This window comes from Pleurodeles waltl, chromosome 3_1 (genome assembly GCF_031143425.1).
Source record: "Pleurodeles waltl isolate 20211129_DDA chromosome 3_1, aPleWal1.hap1.20221129, whole genome shotgun sequence".
Lineage (NCBI taxonomy): Eukaryota > Metazoa > Chordata > Amphibia > Caudata > Salamandridae > Pleurodeles > Pleurodeles waltl.
Window position 1 is genome coordinate 1,897,527,434 of NC_090440.1, and position 17,753 is coordinate 1,897,545,186.

General features: G+C 42.4%; 1 protein-coding gene across 1 annotated transcript in view; it reads right to left on the reverse strand.

Moving 5' to 3' along the window:
• Nucleotides 1-468: 468 nt before the first annotated feature.
• CARF (calcium responsive transcription factor) overlaps nucleotides 469-17,753 on the reverse strand; it is a 256,489-nt gene continuing 239,204 nt past the window's right edge. The window contains exons 14-15 of the mRNA XM_069226035.1: nucleotides 12,373-12,727; nucleotides 469-1,127 (exon numbers count right to left, since the gene is read on the reverse strand). Of these exons, the coding sequence (XP_069082136.1) occupies nucleotides 1,045-1,127; nucleotides 12,373-12,727 (438 nt within the window). The 3' untranslated portion in view covers nucleotides 469-1,044. The remainder of the gene's footprint in view (nucleotides 1,128-12,372; nucleotides 12,728-17,753) is intronic.

Genomic DNA, 17,753 nt, shown 5'->3' on the forward strand with positions numbered 1-17,753 from the left:
CTGTATCACTGTAATTACTGTAACATCTCCTGAAGGTGATAAAGTCAATAATGTTATGAAGAACTAGACCTCAAATTTCTATCTTATATGTCTCCATTAAGCATCCAGTAGCTCCGTAGGGTCCCAAGGGTAAACGGGTGCAGATTCCCCAGATACCAAATACAGCCCAGCAGAAGTCAACAGCGCCATGCTACCTCTCCAAAACGGAAGACCCACTAGGAAAAGGAAGATGCACTATATGTTGGACCAAAAGAAAGTTCATGAAAAAAAAAAAAATAATACGTTACTTCACACAGACAATACTTTGCATGGTGGAATACGTAAAGAAAGACATTTCTCACATGCTAATAAATAAAATTAGGACTGTGATACAGTTTCCAGGACTCTTCAGTTAGAAGACAATAGTAATAGGGATTTGGCTTGGCAAGTGAGTGTGCAACCGACGCATTTTATAAAGTGGAACAGACGTAACAAAACCCCTTCTAATTTTATTTTCTCTTCACTTTGTTCATTCTTCACATTCCCATCGATCACCAACAAATTTATCCTGACATTCTGGAGTTTTTCAGCCAAAATTAACAACTACCACCTTGAATATCCCAGCAAAGTGCATTCTAGTGCAATATCTAGATTTGTTCTTCTTGGATCATACCCGCCTTCTTGGATGCCTTTTTTCATACATGTTATATAACCTTGCTTTTAAAGTACACGATTCAGTGTTTCACACTGCTTAGTCAGCATTTCATATAAACGTATGTATGCCCTCTGCTATGTCAGCAAGAACTCCAACAGTATTGCTAGACATGACCAGTCTCGAAAAATGTGGTCCCATACAAGACACAACGTGGGCTGTGAGCCATTTACAATACAGTCCGAAACAGCAGTCTTCCAGCACCCAGACTGAAATCATTTCAGTTCCATCATCACTGCGAAAGCCTCTGTATCAAGGCATCTAAGATGATCCAAAAAGCAAATCCTTGAAGCCTTTGTCTTTTTCCAGCAGCATTAGGTCCCAGGGCAGTCTGTGATAATGTTTCTATCCTTCTAAAGGGTTTCGGTTATTGGCTGCTGGCTGGATTCTGTTTCGGCTTGGTCCTGGCAAGTATTGTTGGCTGGCTTTTGGACAACTGTAAAGATGAAACAGAAAAAAAGATGAGACCATTTTAATCAACCAGGAATTTAATTTCACACTGCAATGATTTAATTTTCGCTCGTATTCAAGCTCCATGAAGAAATGGGTCTATTCTTTCTATACACTCAAGATAGCTGCCACATTTCAAGGCCTCTTTGATCTTCTACACAGAATGCTTTAATGCCCCAGATCCACATACAATAAAAAATAAATTACCACATTTCCCCCGATAATAACCAAAACGTCCCTTAAAAGACAAATATGAAGGATCAAAGCCTTTATTAACATCTTCCAGCTAAAAAGGACTAGGTCTATTACCATCCGATCTGTATAATTTTTTCTCAATACACTCAAAGACCTGCCTTGGGCACCACCCAACAACCAACAACCCCAGCTCCAAATTAGCCCATTATCAGAACAAAAAAACATCCTTCCCCATTCACGGAATGGCATGAGATCCCACAAATTTAGAAACACAGCCATTACCTTTTCTAAGCTGTTTCACCCAGACTAAATCTCCCACTCCCCACAACCTCTGGTTCACCCCACACTGAATATATGTTCCCTTGTATTGACACTGCACCAAAGTTTCCATATTTTTCCTAAGATTGCCCTTAGCCACCTGACTTCACACAACCATAGAAGTGCCAACTTCATTCCAAACTGTTCTTCAATACAGTGGAGAAATGCCCATTAAAGAACCGAGGTTGACATGATAGGACCAAATTGTTTCCTGGATCACACTTCTTCTTTTATCATGGAATTCATGTGCACTTGTAAGCCATCTTTCCCATGAAAGAAGTCTGTGCTGCAATGCTTTCAACAAAAATGCATGACTCAAAAACAACAACTCTCAAGTAGTCACAGAGTTATGACTTTAATAAATTACCATTTTGAGTAGTAATCCACAATGATGATAACGCATCTGCCATCGAACCTCTATAAATCCATCAGAGCTACTCTCACCCATGGCCTGTCAGGAACTTTAAGTGGGTGCAAAGCAGCTTTCCCAATTACTCTACATATGCCAAAACTGTAAAATTAATACAATTCTAAACCTTCTGTTCTATCTAAACCCAATCACTAATATCATTCTCTGCCGCTACTCTTCGTACGATTCCTCATCAAATGGCACCCATGGGTTGGATCAGTTAATCAGTCTCTCCACTTAAAGGGCAGGACTAACTCACAACTTCTGTCCACATCACTACCCAACAGACACATCCCTTACTTCCGAAACTTAATCAACTTCAACGATCTAACTACTTACTTACACCAACCAATCACCACTTTTCCTTTACAAACCAGCACCTTAATGTTTTCCACCAAATTGCACTACTTTTATCAGCTTGGCATCAAATGGCAAAATGAACGCTCCAACTGACCTGCCTCCCTCGTTCTTCTCACCATGTCAATCTCAAAAGGCAATCCACGTCTACAATCCTCATACAGGGCAAAAAACCCATCATACTCCTCAAGTTCTAACATCCATCTAGTAACCTTTGGTGTAGTATGTTCTAGCCCTTCGTGTGTAAGGACAAATAAAAGGAGTTTAGGATTGGTTTGAATTACAAAGGGTAATCCCAGTAAGAGAAAATGTAAAATGGTTAATCACCCAATAATACCCAATACCTCCCTCTCCACTACAGAGTAGTTCATCCTCTTCCTAGTCACATATTTGCAAACTCATGCAAAAACACTTGATGTATACACCTTCTGAATACTATGTTCCTCATTAAGCACCTTAGACAGCTCGCCAGGGGTCCCACATTCCCACAAGAGAAACCTTTCATTTTTGTTCTGACTCTATACACCATTGTATTTGGTTTCACCAAAATCATGCCCTTTCACTCCATCATCAACCTTCACCCCTCGTTCACCCCATACTTCACAGAATACAACACTAATTCCCCACTGATGTTACTTTCTCATACAGACTGGGATACATTCTTCCATTACTATAACAGTGATTGCTTCCTTTATATCAGGGTTGTGCGCCTATAGCTTTTCTTGGATTTGCGGGATACTGATGCACTGCACCAAATGATCTCTAGTAATTGAGTCACAAAGATTACCAAATTCACAGACATTTCATGTTCCCCTTAAAACTGCCACACATGTCAAAACATTTGTGTTAGCCTGGAACGCAGACAAAGAATCTGTGGTACTTCAACTCCACAATTTGCTCGCGGTTAAAATGGTCTTCTTGCATTTTGAGGGACTTTTCAAACATATCCCTTGCACCAATTTAACCGTTTATAACTTCAGGCACAGTTTTGTAAACTTTCATTACTTCAACTTCTAAATTATGCAAAAAAAGTTACTTCCTGAATTAAGTAAATTTCTCCCCCAATAGCTATCACACAGAATTTAGCTTGAGCCATACCTTTCAAGACAAACCAGTTCACCAGCTTTGTTTAGAAATAAAGGTGGCTGAAAAATGCTACTGCAGCTATAAAAATCGATAACAGGAAATATCACAGCAAATTCATAAAACGATAAAATAACAAATTAAATAACTGATACAGTAAATCAAAACAATAAAAAGCCACTGTTACTGTTGGCAAAACTAAATGTGAAGTTTTAGAATCCTTAGAAAAACTGTGTTGGTAATGACAATCTTTTGCCTTCCATGTCCTATTTATGCTGAACCCATTTTTGTTAGCTTTAGGACTCTGCATGCTTTACTGCTGCTAACCAGCGGTGAAATGCTTGTGCTCCTCTTCAAACATGTTAACATTGGCATACACCTAATTGGCACATTTAATTTACTTATAATTCCCTAATGTATGGTACTATGTGAGCCTAGGGCCTGTAAATCAAATGCTACAAGTGGCTGCTACATTGACTGTACCACCCACTTAAGTAGCACCAGAAAACACATCTACAGGCCTGGTTTTGAAGCCTGTGCGAACAGTCTTCAAGTGTTAGTTTGACCTGCAAATTAAACCTTTTGCCAGGCCTAAACCTTCCTTTTTAATAATTATAGGTCACCTCTAAAGTAGGCCCTAACAACTCACATGGCAGCTTGCATGGTATTTAACAAGTAGAACATGTATATTTCATGTTTTACATGTCCTGGCAGTGAATAGCCCCCAAAGACATGTTTCAACGTGGCACGACTGGTTTCCCATAGAGTAACCCTGGTTTACATTATTACATTTAATAAGTGCTAAATTCAGTTTGCGAACAGCTAGAGAGAGTTCTTACACTCATATTAATCATGTGTAAAATACTCTTAAATGCTAAAGATGGATTTCAAATTATTATTTTGGAAATGTCAGCTTTAGAGAGTTGGCATTTCCCTGCCTAAAATTTCTAGGGTCCTTCTGTGTGTGGCGAGTTGCTCTGGGACAGGTGATGGATCGACAATGGGAAATGTGTACTGGGGCCAGACGTTAGACAAATGGACGTGTGTTTAGAGGGGAGTGGGTCTTCCTGACAGGATGCCAGGGGTGAAGCTCCGCCCCTGCCCTGATTGTACTTCAAAGGGTAAACTGGGGCCTGTACCGAGCCCTTTAGAAGAAGATAACCTTCTCACTAGCAGATGCAGCTCACACATGAGCCTGCCTGCCTTTTGTTTCACTAGACAAGCTGGAGCCATACCCAGATGAAAGAGGAGAGCTGACCAGAACCAGTTTAAGGTTACACAAAAGGATGTACCCCACACACAGGCTGTCATTCATTCATTCATTCAGAAAACGTTATTCGGAGGCAATAGGCATCCATAAAAGTGGCAATCACAATTAAAAACACACAATATAAAAACCAAGTGATAAAACAGTGCAAAGCAATTGTTACAGCAATATAAGAACAATGAAACATTGTAACAGCTTTGTCAAAGCATAGTAGCAGCTCTTAAAAAGGACCGATGTGCAAAATACCTTCATCTGACAGCTGTAATAAAAAATTAAAAGCTAGTCTGCAATGTGTAATGTTACGGCATTTCATCTTTAAAAGCAGAATTGAAAAGTGTCTAGTATACCTTCCATAAAATGTACAAAAAAGTGCAAAGTGCATCACTGATTGTCCAGACTTGCCATCACAAGGACATTTAGATTCTTTATATAACCCAGCGGAAAGCACAACAATAAAATTACAGTATTGGCTCTATAATGAAATAATCGGGAATGCTCCAAAAGTCAACGGGTATGCCACAGTTAATCAGTGGGACAATTAAGTGCGAGCAAGAAAAAAGTAATACTGGGCTTCTCAGCCTCAGTGCCTAATCGTGAGCGCACACAATCATAAAGTGCTTGTCGAACATGCCTTTTACTTAGGGTATTACATGTTTCCAGTTCAGTATACCACAGGCTGTCACTGGGCGTAAAAGTGGCATCCCCAGAACCTGAAATGAGAACACTCATGGACCTGAGAAGATACAGAAGAAGGACTGCCTGATTTTTTAAGAAGTAAGATGAGGCCTCTTTGCCTTCAACCCAGAGCCCAAGAAATGACTACCTCTTGTTTGAGCTACAAGGACACACGTTTCTGTAAACCTTTCTTGTTTTCCAGCTTACCAGACCCAACTGGGCTTGAGTTGGTCCTTTCTCCTGGCCTCTACGGGAGTGAATCTTGACCCTCAAGTGCTGTCCTGAAGGTTCTGGACCACTGGCTGGAGTCATAGTAAACTTCACCCTGTTTAACTTAAGGTTTAATTGGATCTGACTGAGAGCAGTGCAAGGAAAGAAGCAGGGCCTCGCATCGTAGCACCACACAACTTGTGATCGGTGGCATCACTGGATTTGACACAGCGATGCAGAGGCGAACTTCGCAATACCACAAAGCTCTTAAACAGAGGCTTCAAGATACCCGATGCAGAATCCTGCATCGTAGCACCATATAGCCCCTGCATGGCAGACAGTAGGTACAACCCCTAGCAGGTCGAACAGGGCCGAACCTGGTCCTGTACACTGCCCTCGCTCTATTACAGTTAGCCTAAACTTGTGACTTTATCCCAGTCCGGTATAGCCAGATACCCGCAGTTGGCACTATGCACCCTTTGCCTCTAGTTTTTACTTTAAACGTTAAAAATGTGGTATTCCGGTTCTACTGATTAGATTTTTGACATTTTGCTGTCATTTCAATTATTACAATTTACTCTATTTTTATAGATTAGTTTGGGACACCATAAATACTTTATACATTGCCTCTAAGTTAACCCTGACTGCCTTTGTGCCACGCTGCCATAGGGTTAAGCATAAATTTATTTAGTGACTTTTGTTGTTTAACTTGACAAGGATTGTGATTATTAATTGAAGTGGGTTCTCACCCACCTCAGCCAATAATCTAATTTCTTACAAAAAGTAATTTTTCTACATCTTCTTTTAATATATACCACTTGAGTGTACACTAACGACTTTCTTCCCTATTCTTTGTCTTTATTCCCTACCTAATATGGTGTGCTGTGCCTGCGTTTCTTCCAGTTCCTTGACACTGAGCTAGTCTGTCCTCCACCTCCATGACACAGAGCTGACTCCAACTTGCAAGTAAATTCCAGTTCCAGGCCAGAGTTTGTCTTGACCATCATACAACACACAAACAAGAGGTTCTACTACTCCACCTCCATGTTATTACATTTTGACTCTTTTTATATTCAAAATACAGTAGTTCTTTACTGAAACTTGCACCCATTGAGAGCAGATATTCCGGACAACTAGAGGATATGGATACCACTATCACATTCAGCATTCCACCACATGGCCACCAACCCACAGCATCCTTTAGCACACATTTCGGCCTTCACTCATTCACTGTCCAGGCTCCTGGCAGAAACATATGCACATGCCTAATCACAGGTAGTGCAACTAGCTCTCAGTGGCAACTCTCACATACGACAATCTGGTCCCTTTGCTGGGAGATTTTGTGGCGACATGAGCACCTCCCTCCTCAGAAGCACAATTGACTCGCTTCTGCAGTGATGAGCAAACTCATGAAGGACTCCTGCATGCTAGTTAATGTCACACACCTTGGAAAATCACTTTTTAACCTCTAGCTCCTGCTGTCTATGCTCAGTCACCAATTTACTAGTCCCGCATTGACTTAACCTGATAATAGGATTCTTCTTCTTTCTGTAGTCACCCAAATATAGTTGAAGGTGACCAGGTATTTTGCCTTCAGAAGACAAAGCCTTATGTTTTCTTGTGTGCAGCTAAATGATAATACTAATTGCCAAGAAAAAGTTGAAAGGCCCTGGTAGAATGAAAATAGAGATGAATTCTTATGCAACAGAAACACTAATAGCAACAGTTGGGAGTGGTCTAGAAAGTAGATATAACTGGTAGTCCCCTGAATACTGGGATAAGTACCTTCCACAAAGAATAATGATCAAGGGATCCGCTAGTAAAAAGTACATTAACGCAACAGAACATTCTTTAGTAGCGCAGCAGTAGAAGCTGAACAGAGTGTTGAATGTGCTCTCGTTCCCTTTGTTGGCTTTCATTTGGCTAACTGGAGACAAAATGTGATGCATACTACAATCTAGTGTCCAGCATTCTGGAGACCTAGAAATGGAGGGCCCTCCTCAGGCAACGTGATGGAAACGAAACTGACAGAGGAAGCTTCTGATTAAATTGGAGCTTTGACATTGCTACTAGATTGAAGGATGGCCTTATACAGAATACATTTTTTCTCCTGTATGACCATTAAGAAATTAGGGTCTAAGCTAAATATCTGAATTCAGAATCCCAGATAATAACTTCAGCAGAACATTAAGGGCCTGAGTTAGAACTCAGCAGACAGGTTACTCCGTCCATACGTTGACGGATATCCAATCCACCAAAATCTAAATCCCATAGAGTATAATGGGTTATAGATTTTGACGGTCAGGATATCCGTCACCACTGTGAAAGAGTAACCTGTCTGCTGGGTTCTAAACCAAGCCCTAAGTTTCCATGGAACATAAATAAAAGGTTTTGTTGGAACCAAATTGACCAACCCGTTTGAAAACTTTGAAACCGACAGCACATTAACCTTCTTCAGGAGAATAAGCAAAGACAATATTTTTGTTAGGTAACCCTTGCTCAAGTTAACATTAAAGGGAGACAGAAAACCTTGGAGTTGAAAAAGGCATAATGTTGCATTCCCCTGGCTCAAAGTCAAGTATCTATTCAAGCTGCATACATGACTTTATTAAAATATTTTATCACAGCCAAAACTACATCCAGAACATGATGCGGGAACAGCACGTTTGCAAAGACTGGCAATTCCTTCATGCCAGAAAGCAAAAGGTTTTATAGTGTATATGGAGTACATATCATCCATCCTGAGGCAGGAGATTCACTTAACTTAAATGAGGGCAAACATACAGCATATGTGCATAACCCAGTCCTGTGTAATGAGTCTCATTTAGCCTCCAGAGAACCAGATCTTTTGCAGGGCTCTGGGAATAAGAGGGAAAATAAGGGAACACATAATACATCGTGAAAGACAAAATTTGTCTCCCATAGGAAATCATTGAAACAAAACATTCCATATTTGAAGGTGGTGCCGGATGTGAACAAATTTATGTGGCAGTGGGGGAGCCATCCGGGAACATCCCTCTTCCAGCAGCAGTAGTTGTGGTTTGATAAAGTAAGAATGCTCAGGCATTCAGCTTGATAATTGCCTTTTTCTGCAAGAATGACTATTGATAATTGACAGTACAAGATGATGGTGTTGCTCTTCCAGTAACCAAACATCTCTTCCCAGACTGATAAGACAATGGCTAGTATTATCATTCTGATGGCTCATAGGTTGACATGATCCTGATGCTTTGGTTAGGAAAATGCCCTGCTTCTATATAGATTGCTCAGATATAATTCCCACTGAGAGGCAGAAGCCTCTATCACTATGCTCTCCAGCCAGAATAGCTCTCCTCTCAACACACTAACTTTGAAACAACCTCTTAAGGCCCAAAGCCATAATGTGAAGCATTGATTAGAATTCAACAGGCACCACCAAAACGAATTCCACTCATCTGAAAGCACCCACTGGTGAGTGTAGAGAAGCTGACAAGTCTTATGTAGGTGCATCTCCAGTATTCTTGGTCAACCAGTATTCTTCAATTACTCATTCAGGTAAAAGGCCTGGGTTGAACCTGTATCCTCCCACTAAGATGTGCACCAACAACTCAAAAAACATGTAAGAAAACTCTCATGGATGAGTTGAGGCCAAATGGTAGTGCTACTCACTGACCACAAATCAAAAGAATTTCCTGCAGCTTTTAATTGCTGAGATGTGAAATAAGGCATCTTGGAGAGACAGATCATCTGATTTGCCAAATACAAGGTTTGAATGATTTTAGCTTAAGTCTTGATGCTGATGCCCATTTTATGAATTTGAAAAATTACCTAATTTCCTAAAAGGAATGTAAAACCCTCCCTTTTTAGGGACCAGAAGGTATGTCTTAATCTCCCACCCCACAATGTTTAAAGATTAATTATTCAATAACCCCTTTTGATATAAAGGGAATCATTTCCAGTAAATCTACTGTTAGTATTCAATATGGGGGAAGCTTCCTCTTCTTTATCCGTATTGAGTGTCGGATGATAAGTACATTTTTCTGAAGCTTCCATTTCCTCCATAGGTTCAATAATTGAAAAATCGCCCTGAAGCCACAGGTTTAAATGCTATAACCCTAGTGATCTTTTCAATGGGGCAACTCTCTTGCATCTAATCTTTCTCAGTTTTTGCACAGGCACAAATCTAGGGTCAGGGCCAATGCCTCTAACAGTGGAGACTCCAGAGCAGTAAAAGGTGTAACAGGTTTTGGATCCAAAGGTGACACCTTGATGTGAAACTGAGATCACAGGCCTAGTGGCTTAGAGCTGGTCAGAATATGGAGAGTACAATGCAAGACATTATAACAAAAGTAGAGTAATGAATGTTTAGTGTGTTTTAAATATTTGTTGCATAGTGAATATGACCATTCGAACTTAGCCCTGATGCCTGATTAAGTAGAAACACCTAGCAGAATCTTTTGTGGCACTTTATAGGAGCGTGATGTTGAATGATGTTTGACACATGAAACAACTCTTAATTGTTGGTTTGACTGTAAACTTGAGTGTTCATGGACCCAAGAGGACAACACTGAATATGATTTCTTCTGCTGGTCCCTCTTGTGTTGCTGACCCAAATCTACAAGATGTGTCTGCGCCACCTACGCAACATAGGATCATCTCTGTGCCAACTCCATTTGAAAAGATATTTTCTGTCTGTGAAAGGGCATATAGATTTTGTCCTCTCTCTAAAAGCGGAAAGAGTGACTCCTCCCAGGAGCCATCGTGCTACCCATTACATAACAGTTCATGTGTAAAGTATAAAGTATCTTTTAAAGAGCCCCAGTGAGGAGAAAAAGGAAGCCACAAAAGGCAAATAAAACTCCTTGGTAATCTTGTTGATCTTGATTGGAGATTTGAGCACACCTCAGGAAACCCAATAAAGCCAGAATGGTCCAGGTCATTAGTATGCTCAGTCATGTGTTGAGCACAGCCTCCTACAACACCCCTGACTGTGCTGTATGTGCAGCTACTTCTTGATACCTGCAAGTTCTGCTAAGCTCTTGGCATAGATGGAACAAATGGACTGAGATACATGCTAAAGCAGGGCTATTCAGGCATGGTAAGGACCCAAACACTTCATAAACCTTTACTGAAATATTGTGCTCCTGAATATTTATGCTCTGTGCAAACTTTATAAGTGATCTACTCTACTATTGTTCAGGATATCACTAATCTTATCAATGACACCTTCACAGGCAGATTTGTCCCAGGAGGCTGAATATCTGAACTGATCTCCTCTCTGTACATCTTTGATGTTATCAATTACCGGCCATCTTCTATGGGTGAATCCTCAAATGCTCTTTGTACAGGAAATTATCGTGAGTAATTTTACATCAAAAGCTTTCCCTCAATGATCAGACCAACACACCACAAAGGCATGTTTCATCCTGTTGCGCCTTATTAGAAATAGTTTCCTATTCCTCCCTTGGGACCATCATGCTAAGGTAGTAGTATCTTGTATAAAGTCACATAGTGTTTACTGCAACAATTTCTATTTGGGCCTTTCTGCATGTGACTGCGTCAACCACTAAGAGAGTTGTAATAAAGCGGTTATTGCTGCATTCAATCAAGGAAAATGGAACTAAGTTTCAGAGGACCATATATCAGTGCAGGAGCTCTCTATTCCTTTAAGAGTTCAAGGCTTTGTATGAGTGTAGCACTGCCTACCTGACTAGTCATCTCTGCCAATACAAATATTTGAGAACACATTGTTCTGAGTCTTGTCTTCTATTTAATGTTCCCCATTTCAAGCACAGCAGACATAGAGCTCTCAACACGCTGGGTCCTAAACTCTGGAATGAGTTACTGTCTTTTTGCACAAAATGAAGAATCTACTGATCCTCAGAAATGCTATGGTAGACTTAGGCCCTCGTTACGAACTCAGTGGAAATCCCGCCAAGTTCGGTGCTGGCGGTCCAAACAACGGCCGCCAACACATTGAAGACCCTGCTGGCCAAATAAACAACATTCTGCTGGGCCAGCGGGCGGAAACAGTGTTTCTGCCAGCCGGCCCAGCAGAATGCAGGGCCTGTATATTGGCAACGGCTCTAAATGGAGCCGTCGGCAATGTAGCAGTGCGGCGGGCGCAGCAGCACCCGTCGTGCATATCACTGCCCGTAAATCGAAATTGAAAGCCTAGATGAAAAGCAACCAAAATGTTACACCTTTTGTACAGGAACTAGGAATTGGAGCCAGTGCATCTTCAGTTTACCAAACCGAATGAGCAACATTAAGACCCATATTCCTTAAACCCTCAGGTACTTTGATCATGAATACCACTGCACCAAATCTGTCAGACAGGATGAAGACTACAATTTTGTTAAGATAAACGTGATAATGTGATGGAGCCTATAAACAAAGAGCAAGCAAGTCAATATAAAGGTACCTTTAGACCACTCCTACTTCTTGGCCCTTTGCCATTCTCAACATATCAGAAGCAGTGCCAAGATAAACACTCCAATTTAGCAATCTGGGTAACTGAGTGGATAGGTAGAAAAGTTTGGAACCAGTAGTGGAACCATACACTCGCTTGGGTTCTGCAGATGCATTGATAAAACACTTTAGACACTCACATTTTGAGAGGGAGAGATCCATAGTTAGTAAGGATGGGGAGCAGAGGATGGACACATGCTATACTTGCTTTTTGTGATTTAGATGGAAAATGTTTCATAGTTTTGGATCAGATGAATGCATACATACCAAACTGACCACCATCCAAGATCCTTATGGGTAGGATCTGTCCATCTCCAAACAGAACTTGATGTACTTCTCCCTCAAGGCTGCCTGAGTCCTCAACAGTGACAAGTTGGCCCACCATAACCACATTCTGGCCTGTGGCAGGGCCACTGTCCAGGTTAGAAACAGTGGTTTCATTTTGTGTCATACTGTCTGTGAACTGTAGGTTCTGAGTTTGCTGGATCACCAGTGACTGGCCACTTAGGGAGTTTAGCACTGGGTCCAACATGATAGTAGGACTCTCAGGTTCATTGGGGCTTACTGTGATCAGAGCTGTTGTTCCATCAACAGAGGAAAATGACGGTTGTAGCTGGAGTCCCTGCAAAAAAAGAACAAGCTTTGTTACATATGTTATGCAAGTAAGTACTTACATTAAAATGTGCAGTTAAATTATTTTGTTTTCAACTTACACTGGCCACAAAATGAAATTATAACTTTCATGTTTCACTTGCTGATGACATCAAGTATTTGCTTCTGTGGTATATTTTGTGGATCTATGCCATTCTGGTGAAATTTCAAGATGGTGAACATTATCCTGACAAATATATTTTGGGTAAAGGTTCAGCTGACTAATTATTTCAAACTGAACCAGAGGTAAACATTGAGGGCCTATGTGTCCATAGTAATGGGGCTTGCATGGATCCAATTCCATTGTCTTACCCAGAATGCCCTGCAAACAGCAAACTTTGGCTAAAATCCGATTTCCTCATATTTCTTTGAGATAAAGTTTGGGTATCTCTGGGGACTGGAAAGAAATTGTACCACCCAGAGTTCAAAAACTTTTCCCAAAAAAATGGTACTACACTTGTGAGGATGGGCCTACTGCCTGCAGCAGGAAAGGAAACAAAATGCAATGAGGAATCACCTATTTTCCTCAAATTCTATGGGCGAAAGTTCCAGAATCTGCTGGGATCAACAACATTTCTGCCACATAGGATTCCCACCATTCTCCCGATAAAAACAATACCCCATTTAGGTGGGTGGGCCTATGGTCCACAACAGGAATCGCTCATACCTCAGACCATGTAAAGTCAATATTGTGTCAAAGGTATTCACATGGTTAAAGTGTTGGTCCCTTCCTGTATCACCCAGCATAAGTGTGGGAAAGCAGGGTGGTAAGACTTAGGCCACTGGCTGGAAATGCCTGAGTTTCTGGCATGCAAATATGGGAAAAGTATGCTTTTTTGACCCATACATTGACATTCATATGGTATTCAAGTTAAGAAAATGTGCTGTGGATGCCCCTGGGCATGTAGGTTTAAGAAATGCACACGGTTGGTAGGGTACTCTTGATGCCGGCAGACCTAAAGCCGAATAGTACAGCCATTCACCATGGCGAGCAGGACGAAATTGGAATTTTCTCTGGCATAGTTTTGACATATGGGCTAGCAGACAGAATATAAACTCCCCCCATCCCATACTTAGTCTCTCCCAGTGGGCAGAAATACCTGGTGCCTGGTGGTGGGGTCTGATTCAAAGATGGCCCAGCACCACAACACATTTTTTGTTATTTTTCTCTAGTAGTCGTGTGCACTGTCAGTCACAGGGTCGACTGAGGAGTTTACCACCTATTTCATGGTCTCAGTATGTTGGAGGGGAGAGGGTCAAAAAGCCCACAGGGCCACAAGGGAAAAAGTGAGAAACAGAATGGGTCTTGCTTGTCCCGGCACTGCACTGCTGCTCAAGGGGAAGCAGAACATAGGAGCTAACTCCCTCTCTGCAGACTCATATGCCAACAGTATGCTCAAATCATCCAAATTTCTTCTCTCTTGCTATGGGGCTGGCTGAGTATTCGGGCTGTAGGCCTCATGGAGCTAGAAAGACTGCTGTAGATTTAGAGATAGGGGTAAGTCTCAATGGCCATGAGAGGCTCGCTTCACCCCATTAAAAAAAGAAATGTATCTCTAGCATCTAGTGGGCTATCTCTGTTCCTCCCCACCCACTAGGCAGACTGTGAGTACATTTCCCAATCTGCACTGGGGGAGCAGGAACACTTTTGGTGTTTTAGGGATTAGGAGTTAGACACAATTCTTCAACGGGTCGTCCCCATTCCATTTGTTATACACATATATGTTGCCCTAGTGTCTAGTGGACGTTCTGCCCCTAGGGGGGCAGACTGCAGCTAAAAGTGTTTTAAACTGGAAAAAATACAGGTTTATGCCTGGAGAATGTCACAATAGTTAAGTTATCTCTTGTCAATTGTGTTCAGACAGAGGTTGGAGGTTTGCTTTCATCAGTTTTTCAGTTAGTAAAACCGGGTGAAAATGAATCTAATTCTAGTAGTCACACTAGCCAATGGATGGCACCATAGAATGGGGGGCAGAATCCCAGGACCACCATGTACAGATGAAACACAGCATTTTATTCTAGATAACGCAGAGCTTGCAGATCACTGATGAACTTAACTGATGTTATAGGCACCAAATAAGAGATTAGTTACTTACTTGTAACTATGGTTTTGCAGCTTGAAACTCTTCTAAATTCATATGCTTTTCACAATCACACTTTCGAGTGAGTGGGTCTGGTAGTGTCTGGTAGTGTCTTTTCAAAACTTTGTTAGCTTGAGGGTGGGAGTTGATATAGGTATGATGTGGACTATAATCCCACAATGCCCATGTGCATGCCCATCATCCTAGTGTCTTTCTTTGCTTCCTTCCACAAACCTACTCAACACAGAGGTGGGAGGGTCGCATGTGAATCTAGAATAATTTCAAGCTGCAAACCATAATTACAGATAAATAACTGTTTTTTTTGCAGCATGAAATCTCTTCTAGATTCCCATGATCTGCTCAGATTATGTAGCAGTATTACCTGCCTTGTGGTGATAGGTAGGAGAGGGAGTATTGCTTTTCCCACTTCAACCTCTTTACGCCAGCTTAAGTCATTACTGTAATGCTTTGAAAGAGTATGCTCTGAGCCACATATGGCTGCCCAGCATACTTGCTGCATGAAGAAAATTCACCAACCTCTTGTGGTAAGTAGGAACGGGGATCCCCCTGGACTTCAGACACTCTAAATATATCAGTGAATGCTACAGTCAAAACCAGTGGGGTGGCAGCTTTGATGCCAGAACTGAAGTTACTTGACTGTGTGATTATCTGTTTCAATATTTATACACACTAAAGGAATCTTATTTACATAACCACTATATCTTGGCTACACATATATGAATATGGCATGTTAAGGGGGGGCGTGGCTTGGTGCCATGGCGGCAGCAGCTTCTTTTTGAGGCTCCCGCCTTTCTCTCCTCGCCTCCGGGGCTATAATAATCAATTCGGCTCCAGATTCCGCACAGAAGGAGCGGAGTGCGTGGTGACCCCCCGGACTACCGATGTTCGGCTTCTGACCCCCAGAAACTGCCGATTGGGCTCCGATACGAATGGGCTAGATGCAAATCGGAAAAAAACTTGAGGGGACAAGATGGCGGCGGCCATGCACTCCGGAACCTGGGCGACCGGGAAAACACCCTAGGGCAGCACCTCGGCTGACTGAGAGAAACACGGAGACCTAGACCGAACCATACTGAGCCAGAACGAGTAGAAAGAAGGAAGAAATCGACCGATGGGCAACGCTGGAGGAGACGGCCCGGCACAGCGGTGTCGTTATAAAAGGAGGTGAGGAGGCCTGGCGCCAAGAGAGGATCGAGAGCGCAGCAATCCGACACAGTAAACCGTGATAGGCTCACCAGGGGGAGATGGCCCGGGGCGCTGTAATCTGGAGACCCGAATAGCGAGAAAGCAACCAAAGGTGAGAAGGGGCCTGACGTAACGAGGCTGAAACCTAGCGAGGCCGCTTAAGAAGGGGTGGGAAATCGGCCGGACCAGTGATACGGGGAACCGGAGCAGAGAGACGCCTCCCCAAACCAGAACAGTGAGAAACGGCCACTAAGAAGACACCGACCTAACAATATCCAAATCAGACATTTCTAACAGATAAATCGACTAGCGGTCAAATAAAGAAAGGGACAACGGGGTAACTTAAAAATACAGCCCGGCCACACGCATTACCCCTAAATTCAGACAAGTAATACTGATTATTCGCCAATTCAGTTTAATAATCTAAGACATTTGGCTCAATAAAAGACAGGCCTCCACCCCCCAGGTGCCGGACCCAGGTGGGCCCATCCAGCAAATTTTGGAAAAACAGGTAAACACTATCATCGGCTCCATACTACCTTTACACTATCAAGTGATCACCAGCAAAAACGCTGCACTACACCAGAGATGGGCAAACCAAATAGAAGGCGAGAAACCGATAATACTAGGGATATAGCAGACAATGCACCCCCAGAACAGGAGGTTATGGGGAGATCTTCCTCGGCAGAGGGGGGAGCCACAAAAGAACCTACTCTACAAGATGTAATACAGGCTATCGCAGCCTCCAGAAACGCTCTTGAGATGAAAATAGACTCCCTCGCGTCGGACCTTACAGTACTCTGAGACGATCACCGGCGCCTAGCAGAAAGAATGACCTCGACAGAAAAACTGCTGAATGAACTGGGACCAGAGCACCAAGGCGCTTCCAAAGCAACAGGACAAATGGAGAAACGAATAAAAGACTTGGAACTGAGGGTGGAAGATGCAGAAAACAAATCGAGAAGAAATAACATCAGAATCATGGGACTACCGGAGAAAATCGAAGGAAACAACATGGTTGACTTCCTTGAAAAATGGCTGAAGGAAAATATAGCGAACAAGGGACGGTCCCAATTTTTTGCAGTGGAAAGAGCACATAGAGTCCCAGCACGTCCTCCTCCACCGGGCGCTCCTGCTAGACCGGTGGTGGCCAAACTATAAAGACAGAGACCATTTACTCACCCAAAGTAGGAAAAAGGGAGACTGCTTATTGGACAACCAAGTGATTCGGATCTTCCCCGACTTTTCGCAAGAAGTGTTAAGGCAGAGGGCTTCTTTCAGGGAGGCTAAACAGAGACTCAGAAATTTAGGGGTCCAATACGGGATGCTATTCCCGGCCAAACTCCGAATAATAACCACAACAGGCACACAGTTTTTTAACTCGGAGGAGGAGGTTTGGAACTGGATGGTCAAGCAACATCCCAACGAGAAACGAATTAACCTTGAAAAACACTAACTAAACCTTAAAGGAAAAACTAACAGCAGAAACAGTACAGGGCGCACTAGTCCATCCCCTCTGGAGATTTTAAACGACTGTCAAAAAGCAGTGGAGGCAGCTGCGTCCCTCGGCTGTTATGAACAGAGCTCACCTAAGCAAACGCATAGTGACGTAAATCAATCAGACTCGGAACATGAATCAGATTTGTCACTCACGCCTAACCAAAAGGGCCCGGATGTAACCCCAGGGACGTCAGACACCATAACATGAAG